Genomic DNA, 12,508 nt, shown 5'->3' with positions numbered 1-12,508 from the left:
TCGACTTTCCAACCAGAAGATACAGTGCTGTAAAACCTGACACGTATAACCCTGAATGAGTTAGTTCATTCTCTCTTGGTTAGTTGTATGCTTCCGTGTATTAAAAACCCACAAACTAAATGTATTTTCTCGCGTTAAGGAATGCACGTTGCTTCAGTGCTTTGCATACGGATGTGTTGGTATTTGTCGCGTGAGTTATTTTGACAGTGTGCGTGATTATTTGTTATCAGGTATATAAGGTGTTCTTTGCAGATTCAAGGTCACTTGACAAAATCTCTCGCTACCGTTCTGTAAATTTTCTTGTATTTCTTATTTTTTTGTTATTATATTTAATCTTTCAGAAAGGTTATTACCAGATTGTACATTATTGACATTATTGTTAGCTTACGTCTTCGTTAGCTGTAGTTTGTAGTATGTTTATTCATGTATTTTGCCCGTGTTCTAGCTATCAATAAACGAGATGCCTATTCCTGATTCTTGTCTGCGTTTCATGGTTTCTAGAGTGAAAATGATTTGTTCTCGTTTCACTGCAGAGTGATTAGAGAACAATTAACGTACATGACAGTTCGGATAGAAACGAACCGTCCACCTGAAGGTTGCGAGAAGGAGGCTGTATGGCCTGCGTGGCAGGCGTTCGAAAGGGAAGGGGAAGGGAATTAGGGCGCGAGGGAGGAGGGGAGGGTTAGGGGTTCCTTTCCTTTCTCCCTCGCGCGCCCAAATTCCCCCTTCCCCTTTTAACGCGTGCCACGCTGTTGGGTTTTTCAACCATTCGCAAAGCGCCCATGACACTAAGGAAGAAAGAGTATCGTCCCTATGCCCCGTCTCGGTGTCGCCTTAAAGTAATACAAAGAAATCACTTGAAGACACTCCCCAAACGGTAGAATTCGAAAAATAACGGCTCCCAGAAAGCGACGTTAAATTTGTACCTTCCAATTGAACGTCCAAAGTAACAGCCATCATGGCCAAAAAGACAACACAATAGAAACAGTAAAACACCGTATTGCATTCGATGAAACGTTTCAAGTGGTTCTTCTCCCCCCCTCCCGGGGAAGGGGGGCAATGGACGGACTTAGTGGTGTATACTGCATAGTTTGGTCTCACTTAGAATGTTCAGGAGGAACAGGTAATATTTTTTACCCACACAGGTATGATCGCGAAAGGGAATGTCTGACCGTCATACTGTGTTAAAGACTGAACGTACAGGAAAGTTCAAATAGCGCCCATGAGCTACGCCCAAATTGGTCTCCTTTTGGAGTTTAATTTTAATTTTACGACAAACTTTCTAATCTAGGCATGTTCCCATTGGCCTATTTTACACTTCCAGCACTTTTGAGCACTTTCTTGACTTTTGAGCAGAATTTGAGCATTTTTTCGCCTTTTGGGCAACATTTAGGCACTTTTTTTTTACAATTTTCCACATGTTTAATGCAATATTTTGGCTTCGAAACGTTTTCAGTAAGCCGAGTAATTCTATTATGATGAGTTTGAATAATTCCACCTTGTCGCCTGACTGTTGTCATGAAAATGCACAATTATCCTTCTAACCGTGGGAACAGTCGATTTTGACTTGTAGTTTCACTTCTAGTTTGGTCATTTGTAATGGTAACAGGACTGAGTGGAGTCCAGTTCGGTCTGTAATCATACGAGTGATTAACAAAATCGGACGACCGCGTAGCGGGAGTCCGATTTGTTTAATCACGAGTATGATTACAGACCGAATTGGACGACACGAAGTTCTGTTACCAATTAATCATAACTTTAACAAAATTTGTGATATATAGGGCTCTTTTTAAATCAAAACACAAGAAATTCCAAGATTTTTTCGCTAGCTATGAAAAAAAAAGCCATTTAAGCGCGCGCGTGATGGCGCGTACTGTCCAATTACTTAGGCATGACGCGTACTGTCCTATTAAGGCTGAAATCAGGGCAGTTGAGAACCATTCAGATTTGAGAATTTTGTTATAGTTATGATTAATTAGAAAATAGAGGGTTAAAGCTTTGATAAAACTAAGAATATTTATAAACATCTGCTAGGAAGTAATTAAACGTTCTTTTACTTTCTTTGAAATATTTTTATTCAACGTTACCCTACGCAGTCGCTTAGAACCTTCATCTAATATTATAATAAAAACATAAAGTTTCAAGCGCTGGAATAAGTCAGTGTCCGTGAATGGGTTATGCCGTATTTTCAATAGTCCGTATACCTACATATCAATGCTTTTATATCTCCACTTTGTTCTTTCTCCACGTTACCGCCAAAGGCGGATGCGTGTGGGTTCTCTAATTGTTGAAGTTTAAATTATTATTTCGTAGAATCCTTGTATGCGGCGGTTTGTTGACCACGAATCTTGAACAACTACAGCGTCTTTCGGAAATCTTTTTAGTTGTCGTCGCCGCTTTTTCTCGTTGTTCTTACAAGCACCGTAACATGACCAGGGTCAATCATTTTTGTCTTTCTCAGAGCCTTCTTGGCTCAACGTGCTTGAAAAACGCTCAAGGCGTCTTCGCCTTATTTCAGAGTTCTCGTCATTCAACTCGGCGGAGTTGGTTTGTGAATTGTCTCTAGCTTCAGAAACCGCGGATTTTGATCCTACAGGCCCAGCAACAGTCGAGGAGCTAGGTGAAACCTCTACTCCCACACTAGACCCGAGTCCCGAGGGACCTGCCTCTGAAGATCCTGATCCCGAGGGTCCGGCCGTTTTAAGTCCAGAGGGCCCTCCTCCTGTCGCCCCTGAGGGTTCTGTTCCCGTGGTCTCTCCAGAGGGTCCTGCTGCTGTTGAGGGATTAGATACAGTGACAGGTGGCTGCCTGAAAGAGTGTGAATTGCAAATAATTAACCTCAGTGGTGAACATCTCTAATATGATCAGTTTATTCATTCATATTTATTCGCCATAATCCCACATCATTACAATAAAGTTAAGAAAGTTAAATAAGTAGATGGCAAAGAAACCTGAAAGAAACCACGGGGCTTATAAAGAATCAGGTTTCCTCAGAACTAAAAAAAAGCGAGTCTAATATGACAATATGGACCAGCAAAAGCAGTACAAGCTTTTACAAAAAAAGAAGTAACTTAAGCAGAAGGCAATATTAAGTCAATCCCTACTGAGAAGAAATTCTTTAAGCTTTTATTTAAAGTTGCACAGGAGAAAGATTTAGTTATATTAGCATTCAGAGAGTTGTAAAACTTTGGACCTTGAAAGTAAACAGAAAACCGCAAGGTACTGGTCCTGCATAGCGGTAAACGAAAAGATTGAGCTCTCCTTGTATGACCTTGTATTATAATTGCGTATTTGGTTGTTCATTGAGTGAATGAGAAAAAGTTATTGAAGGGAGTGTAGAATTCTTAAATGAAAACATAAAAACACCTAATTGAAACATGTGGATATCTTGACATTTGATTTCAAGAGCTTTTGCTCCTTGAAGATCGGGTCAGTATGGGCATCGTACCTAGATTTGCTTACTATTCTTAGTGCGCGCTTCTGTAAAATAACTATCCTTTTAAGATTAGATTTGTAGGAAAATCCCCAAGCTAAGTTGCAATATATATATGTGGAAGGATCATTGAATTATACAAGGTTCGAAGAGAGTGAGCAGAGAGAAAAAACCTAGATTTATGAATAATGCCTATAGATTTAGACATTTTAGAAGAACACCCAGAAACATAGTTTCCGAGACATGAAGGATAGGCCGCTCGTTTATAACAACTTGAAATTCAAAGGACTCTTGTTTTTCCCAAGGCTTAAAAACCATGAAATTGGTCTCAGTTCCCAACATATGGCGCCATTTAAGGATGGGTACTTCTTTAATTAGCTGCCTTCACTATAATGTAGACCCCTTTCTAAATGGACACCGCTCAACGGTTGACACTTGTCCAAGATGGGCAACTCTTCAAAGGGAACTCATAAAAACCCTTAAAACTGGAGCATGTGTCTCTGAGACCACGCCAGTAGAAAGAAATTACAAAGAAAATAAAAAAAAGGAAAAGACTTCACCCAGACTTGAATCCGGGAGCAAAGGATGAGGGGCACCAGCTTTTGCAAACTGACTTCAACTCGACTGACCATTTAAACAAGAAACATTTCTTAAATGCTCTGAAATTCAACATGTGGTCAAACGAACCTATAAAAATGGCCCTTGGAACGCATTTAACCACGCCAGACTTACTGTAGGGAAAGCACCAACTGTAACTTCACTGTTACGTTTTGCAGGGCTCTCTGTAAGAGCATTTTTATCGAAGATGCTGGTAGATCACAAAATAACAGCTTGGGTCCTGGGTTTTACATGTAAAATTTTGAATAGAAAAACATAGTCTGTGAAACATTTTGCTTCCTTGAAAAACGTTTGTTATCAATATCGAAATGTCGTGCTTGTACTAACTTATTGTTTTTTTTGCGAGCTGCTGATTGGCCCACAACCAACTTTCTCGGAGTGTATTGATATTTTCCTATAATCAGATTGGTCAGTTTTCTCTAAGTGGCCCTAGTCGCACTGTAAACACCGCTCAACATTTAACTGGAAATTCCCCCGCCCTAAGCAATCCACATGTGATGTGAATTCCAACAAGTTTATAACCTTCACTTTGTGAGGAAAAAATCTGGTATGATGTTGATACTTAACACAAATGGGCATCTGGTGAGATCCCCTCTATTCATCATGTACGTTTTTAAAATATTTCCAGAGAAGGGATGAGAGATTTTGCCAGGTCGTTCTATATTGATTTACCTCTGTTCATTAATCATCTGTGTATATTGATTAAGCTGAACAATAGCTGCATCCAACAGAGCATGAATTGTACGTAACATGTTAATCCTCGCCTCCACATTCTGCCTTTCCTGACCTTCAACAGCTACAAGTTGCTCTATATTCAGTGACGAGAAATCCATATTGACAGGAGAACTCAGACCACCTGAACGGAACAATAATAAAATACTTTAGCAGTTACAATATGTGTCAAATTCTTTAAATACTACGTGGTCAAAGCTATGATCAATAAAGAGTTAGTTCTTGAATCTCGTGTACACCTCTGTTAACCCTAATACAAATACAGTCAACTCTCTCTTAACGGACACCTCCATAAGACGGACACCTCTGTAAAACGGGCACCTAGAGTTGGTCCCTGCCTTTCTTTACTCCCCTTATTTGACTCTCTATAAGACGGACTTATCTCTAAGACGGACACATAGTACTGGTCCCAAAGGTGTCCATCTTAGGGAGAGTTGACTGACTGACTGTTGATGAATCATTTGCCATGAATGATCTAATAGACACCCGGGGCATTTATTCAATTTAAGCGGTCCAAGAAGGGGTGTTTGACAGATAAGAGGCATCTCAAAGAGAAAGGCATTTATTTTCATTTTGTAACAATCTGTAGAAAACTAATGTACTTTCGGGGAAAACATCAATCGAATTTATAAATAGCAGAATAGGCTGTCTTGAGATATAGATATATTGTCTCTAATGTAGAATCAACTTTAAAGACAAACTCCTCAGCTAAATTAGTACTCATTACGATGTAAACCTCTACTGACTGTTTTATTTCGCACACATGATGAAATATTTGTGTCTGGTCTGTGCAGATTTTGCAATGGCTCAACTTAAGCTTGTCATTGTAACGGCCCATACAGATTGCCTGCTCAAATCTTCTCTAGTATGTAAAGATTCTCGGTGACTGTGAATCTTTAACTATACTTTCAGTTAGTATGGATTATTGATTCGAGCTCAGATTTAAAGCTATCCCAGCACACCTTTGCCACATGACACTAGTGTGGCATGATAACCATGTAACATCCACATAGAGACTGTGATACATAAAGGTGGCATAGTAGCACATGACTGAAAAAAATTCTTGTGTTTATGATAGTACTCACCTAACATGAAAGGTGGCATCATAAAGGGAGGAGGGAACATAAATGGAGGAGGGAAACCAAAGCCTGGCATCTGAAAAAGAAAAAAAAAACATCATTACGAAAACATGAACAGGGAGCAAAGAAAGCAAAAGACAAAGGTCAAGCTTTCTTCCTTGAAATTTTGCATTATAAGCACTCCCAAACCAAGGAAGCAGTATTTTTTTCATCAGGAATAGTTTAACCCTTTAAACCCTCAGATCAGATCTACAGAAGTAGTGGGGAGACGTTGATAAAATATCAAGTAAATTCATTGTGTGATCACGTCCGTAATTCTCATAACCTCTCTGTTTTACAAAGCATTGATATTACAAGGAGAAATTCGATGCTGATCACTCTTAGGGCTTAAAGGGTTAAGCAAGCAAAGTTTCTGAACTTTTTAAAATATTTATAGTTGTGATTGTTTTTTGCCAAAATGGGGATCAGAAAAATGGATTAAGTAGCCTCATATTGCACTTTTTCAGAAAAAAATTCATAGGATCAAAGGGTGACTTACTAGGGAATAATATAGAATAAACATACATGTGTTTGTATTCTGGAGTACCTGAGGTTGTGTAGTGCCATCTTGTGGTATGTCACTAGTGCTGGGTGTGGTTGCAGGTGTAGGGGGTGTACCTGGAGTGGGTGTTGGCACCGCTGTAGCAGCTGCCGTAGGTGGTTGTCCAGGTGGCACTGGGGGTCCGGCCATTGGTGGCCAACCAGGGAACATAACAGGGGCAGCTAGAGTTGTGATTACATACATAATTAATAATAATTTTGAAAATAAAAAAAACAACAAAAGAAAGACATTATGGTAAATAGAGCAACACTTCTTAAGAAAACAACCTATGCAAGCCTCTTAGATGGACTTTTCTACACTTTACTTAAGTTGAACACAAGTCAGCATGACAGACAATATTTAATGTGATGTAGATGGATACCCAAAAATATATTTATCAGAAGTTTTTCCAGTGGTGCTAAGAAGGTAGCAAATTCTCGAGGATAACCTTTGGAACATTAATGAAGAGCAGATGTTTCTAGCAGTAGAGGGAGAGAGAGAAGACAAGGTCGGCAAACAAGCAACACTCTAGAAAACCTATAATATTACAGAAATGGATGTACAATGCTGAATTCATAGTCCACTGAGAATGAAAGAATGTCAACCACTACATTAACAACAACATATTCCTTACCATTTGGGGGAACTTGGGGTAGTGTCCCTGGGATAGGTTGATGCCCCATAGCAGGAGGAACTCCCATGGGAGGGAATCCAAATGGGGGCTGTGGACCTGGCTGAGGAGGCTGTGCTGGAGTGGGTGGAGGTTGAGGTCGGAGAACATCCATTCGGCAGGTTGGACATGTCTGTTGCCGTTGAAACCAAGATCTTAAACAGCTGGTGTGGAATATATGATTACAAGGCAGTTTTTTGCAGCCTGTTGTCATTTCTTCCCGACAAATAATACAAACGTTGTCACCTTGCTGGAGTTCTTCAGCTGTGGCATCTGGATAACTATTAATAACAAAAGAAAAACATCAGGAAAAAACTACAATGATGACGATGACATTTAATGTTCATTTGAAAAATGGGTAGTAAAAATGCAGCTAAGTATAGACTTCTTCTGTTTAAGTAGGTATTTAAGGTTTTCTTAACCGATTACTAAGAAGATTTCATTCATACCATGTAAAATAACTCCACTCTTTGAGTCCATCACTTCATTAACTTCAAAGATTGTTTGTAACAACAAGTCATTAGAGTAACAACACTCATTGAATAGTGGAACATTACTACAAACTTACAGAGTGTTCATGTTCCTAATAGCTCTCCGAGACATTATGACATCACTTATGCATTTTTTAAATCCTCTGTAGAAAAATAAAATGTAAAACAAATAAGTAAATAAATACCCTGCTGCCTGTGACAAATTCAACGGAGTACAAGAGTAGACAAACAATGAAAGAATCAGTGTTAGCCTCACCTTAGTGTCAGGTACATTGGTCTAATGGCAAAGAGTGGGAATGTATGCACTTTAATCATGATCACCATAAAACAAATATACAAAACGGTCTTGATAAAACCTGAAAGAGACAAAGGAAGTCTCAATTCACTCAACAAAAAGGTACATTTTTAACATTAAAATCATAATAGACTAAAAACATTTCAGCTTCAAAAAGGTAGTGAAATTTACACGTAACGTACTATGTACATCGTAGTCCAGCTGATTTATACAATGTAAGTCTTTCGCTGATTTGTTAGTCTTTGCTACTTTTATAAGCCTTGAAACTGAAACTTGCTCTTTTGAAGAGGTTCAAGGCAGATAACAAAAAAAATTCTAAGAAATCTGCCATAATTCTAAGCAGAGCAGGTAGACTTATTACAATATACAGTTGACAATGAGGTGTCCATATCAGCTAGGCTAACTTCCCATGAAAATCTGTTGACATGACAAGAAAAAAGTATCTTCCATCTGCATTAATGGCCTTATGGGTGTCAGTATTAAGCAAATTACATTAAGAGAAAATTTAAGGGCTTTCAGAGGGAGAAAGAAAACTATCCATAATAACGAGGTGTTTGTATACAATGAGTGTCCATAAAGTAAAGTTTGACTGGGCTACAAAACCTACAAATGTTAAAAGTTCAAAGAACACAACTTTCATGCAGTTTGTTCTTACCTGTGATTAACTCAGTATAAAGAAGATAAACAGCTTTGTTGTCCCATGGATTTTCACTTCGAAGATCTATGATATGCAGGACATATTTCATCTGAATAGTTACCACTATCGTTAGAAGAATTGCATACTGCAAAAAAAGAAAAATAACAACATTTTGTTCAAGTTTCATATGAAAAGCTTTGCAACCTTTCTTCTTGACCTGGACTAACTGTTTAGGGAACAAAAGAAAATAATGACCGCGGGTTTGCAGTCACGACTGCAGTTTGAACAGCAGGAAGAGCTTCCAGCAGTAAATGATTTATGACAAGGTTTTTTGCCACGAAAAAATGTACAGGCTCATGTTTAAAAGCAAGAGGTAGGTTCCTACACCAACTTCTGTTGTGCCAGTTGGATTTTTGAGCTCGAATCAATGAATTCTTCATGTTCTTCAGGCAATAAAAGTGAAACACTGTGACTTGAAGAAAACCAACATGATGGCACTAAAAAATGAACACTTTGCTAAAATTCTACATCCTAACAAAGCGAAACTGCAAACCCATAACTGCAAACTGCAGTTCGTGCTGTGGGTTTTCAAGAAAACCTGATCCAAAAGGTCTTTAATACTGACAAAAACTTGCAAAGGTGACATGACCCCTCTTCAACCACTCACTTGAAATCAGTCTCCTGCAGCACTGGAATGCAGTCAATAATAATGCCAACAGACAAAAGAGTATTTCATGTGGCAAAGCATTGTATACTGTCTACATCATTGCATGCACTAATAAGATAAAGTTTGTTCTTACTTCAAATCCAAACACCAGTTGTACAGATGCTCCACTTTGCATGGTTGTATTGTAAGCAATATGAACAAGAACTGCATCCACCATGCCTAAAAACATGAGCAGCAAAACTGCTCGCACGTGAAAGAGCCATGACAGTACAGGACTTCTCTCCATATAATCTATTCTGTCTTCTGCCAACCAATGGAAACATTTCAGGAACAACAGAAGAGTAAACTGGGCTACAAAACGAGGACTAAAGTCATCACGAAAAACAGTAAAGGCCAGGCAAGTCTCTGTGACTGCATACCACGATCTTTCAATTAAATGCTGAAACAAAAGAGAGGTTTTTCTGAGGTCAGTGGTTACAAGATGTATAGCATTGTGGTTGTTAACACAATGGACCTTCAACTGGAAAACAGACTACCAATCAGTGGAAAAACAGACCACTAATCAATTTTTGAGAGCTTACTTTTGTTATGCAAATTACGGGAAAATCCTAATTTGCATATATTGGCGTGATCTTGTACCAATTTCTTTATACGTGTACAGAAAAGGTCAATTAATATTTTTCTTTATGTTTTCATCAAAATACCTAGATTGAACACACAAATATGAATAAACATATTATTCACTAAAATATGTAGGGCTTTGACACTAATAATATGCTGAATTTAGAAGCATTTCATGATGCGTGGCATATTGAAATCACCGCAAAATGCAAGCTATAATTATTATAAAAGGTTTCATACCTCAATTTTTGCATTTATTTAGAACTAAAACCCTGCAATAAATGGGTGTAGGGAAGGTGCCTGAGTAAACTGACTGAGCCGCAAGTGAGCGTGAAGGTAACCATGACAACCCTATGAGCGGCAACCACAAGGCACCATCACACTGAGAACCTCAGCCGAAAGTTTTCAGATACTTGCCAAGACCCCACTCAGAGGAAGGGAAAGGCTGGGAGCAAAAGGCTTTGACACAAGTATAAGCAAAGACAACTTGTGCAATATGACTTGACCTCTAAAGGAGTGCTATAAATATACTGGGGCCCTGAAAAAGCCCTAAGCCCACCCCACACACGATAAGCAACAGATATCGCCGGCCAGCATAGTCTCTTGTTTAACTTGGCCTAAATTACATTTAGCCACATTTAAAAGTGTAAAAAGTATAAAATTATAGAGAAATACATCTTCAGTAGAAATTTGTCACCAAAAGTATCTCTTGAGCGCTAAAACAACCACAAATTCTACATGGTATTGCCGTCCATTTTTTTTCTGAGTTAACTATCGGGAGCTGACACTGGCCATGTGACTGGTTTAAGCAGTCCACTTCTTACATGCTCGATGTGGTGGTGATAGGAAGTAACCTAATTTTTGAAGCTATTTTTCAAGTCAAATGTTAAAGCATCCTATATTTACAGCATCTGAATAACTTTTGTGAACATCATTTTATGCAGCCGATAACATTTTTTCATTCTCCTATTCTGCAGGGCTGCAGCCAACCCAATCAGAAAGTTTAACAGTGTTAAGCAGGACAACCAGAAAAGCAGGTGATTTCATCTAAGTTATATAATAAAGTTATAATTAAACCCAAGTGTTGAGTGGGAAGCAAACATTCCAGTGGCAGCAGAAAAATTGCTGGCTGCCTACTCATTTAGTCTTGGCTGCTACAGTGCCCTTGGGCAATTAGTTTTTATTGTTGTGGCATCTCGGAAATCTTAAGGGTTCTTGTCTCCTTATCATTTTTCTTAAAGTAAAGCCTTGTACAGATACTTTGAATGATGGTGACCAGAGCAAACTTTTGATACAAGAGTTAAATTCATAAGGCATGGTGGGGGGATCCCCAGAGCATGGAATTCTGATGTTGAGTGGAAAATGAAATGGGCTGATCTATTTCCTGCATATCAAACGTCACTTAAGAAGTCTTCTGATGGCCTTGAATCAATTAATAAGATTCTACATTCAGATTGTATAAAAATACTTAAGTCCATGAATGAAATTTACCTCCATTTCTGCAGCTCGCAGCTGTCCGAAGAAAACTTTTCTCATCACTTTTCCCAGCAGAATTACAAGAACAAAAGCTTGAATGTACAAAACCTACATCAAAACAGGAATTGGATAATAATATTAATGCCAAACCTCCAACAGCACTCTACATTGACAACAATGATCTATGATAGTTGATGGTGATAAACCAGCAACTGAAAGCAGGTTTTCCATTCTATTTAGCATAGAGGGTCTACGACTTACCGCCATGCTCGGACTTGACTTGGTCAAATAAACAACAGAAGGGTAAAATTGATGTTTTTGGTAGTAAGCATTCGCGACCACAGCGCCTGTCAGCGCTAAACTGGCTGCAGTCAACACTACCTCGCGCATGATGTACGAATTATTTTCAACTCTGATAAGGGCTGCACAATTAGCTCATTATCCACAAACACTGCTGTACCCGTTTCTCGGAAATTTCGGTCAACCTGTGTCAAAATTATGATTTTTCGTGGCTGGATATGACTGGCTTTCACATTAGAGAGGAACTGAACTACACGTCTGCACATACGGGAACTTTGTTATCATTCGACAGCATCCGCTGAACAAAACTGCGGCTCAGACTCTGGCTGTTGGCGCCCTGGAGCGCCTCCTCTCAATTTTTTTAGTACGGTACAAAAATCACAAAAAAGGCCTAAAATCTTCATTTTGTTTTCTCTAAAAACAATTCCCGGTTCTATTTCTTACACCTGAACCCGCCAAGAAATGCTGGATAGGTAAAAACAGCTACAAAATCTGTGAAGGAACATCGAAACATGAATTCTGTGCCGTAGCCAGACCAAACGGCCAACCGAGGCAGGCGGGAGTTGCTAGGGGGGTTCGGGGGCATGCCCCCCCCCCCCCCGAGAAATTTTGAACTTTAGTCTCTCGGAAATGCGATTTGCAGCGTTTTCTGGGCCTTTCGGTAATTTTTTTTCGAGTTAATTTAAGTGGAATTTAAAAAGCAATGATCAGAAACAAGCTACATAATCTGGGTGACCGTTAACCTCGCCAATGGTTTTGATCAGTATTTGTTGAAAAAAAATTTGAGTTAACGTACGTATCCCCTTGAGATCGATGATATGGTAATTTTTTCATAGTATATTGACTGAATTGCTGAATTCTTTGTAATATCATGATGCGTTAAAAATATCCGATGATCGCTTATGTAAA

At 38.9% G+C, this 12,508-nt stretch overlaps 1 protein-coding gene across 1 annotated transcript; it reads right to left on the bottom strand.

Annotated features, from left to right (window-relative positions):
- Nucleotides 1–2,038: 2,038 nt before the first annotated feature.
- Nucleotides 2,039–11,857, bottom strand: LOC140943011 (E3 ubiquitin-protein ligase synoviolin B-like). The gene is made up of 11 exons (XM_073392041.1): nt 11,561–11,857; nt 11,315–11,407; nt 9,336–9,641; nt 8,554–8,680; nt 7,860–7,959; nt 7,681–7,746; nt 7,077–7,393; nt 6,449–6,624; nt 5,869–5,938; nt 4,724–4,907; nt 2,039–2,808 (listed from the first exon to the last, which is right to left on the bottom strand). Exons 1-11 carry the CDS (start codon nt 11,687–11,689, stop codon nt 2,439–2,441), a joined length of 1,938 nt encoding a protein of 645 aa, XP_073248142.1. The 5' UTR covers nt 11,690–11,857; the 3' UTR covers nt 2,039–2,438.
- Between the last annotated feature and the right edge of the window lie 651 nt (nt 11,858–12,508).

The sequence above is a fragment of the Porites lutea genome, chromosome 7 (genome assembly GCF_958299795.1).
Source record: "Porites lutea chromosome 7, jaPorLute2.1, whole genome shotgun sequence".
Taxonomy (NCBI): Eukaryota; Metazoa; Cnidaria; class Anthozoa; order Scleractinia; family Poritidae; genus Porites; species Porites lutea.
Note: the sequence above shows the minus strand (reverse complement) of the source record. Positions and strands in the feature narration are given on the sequence as shown.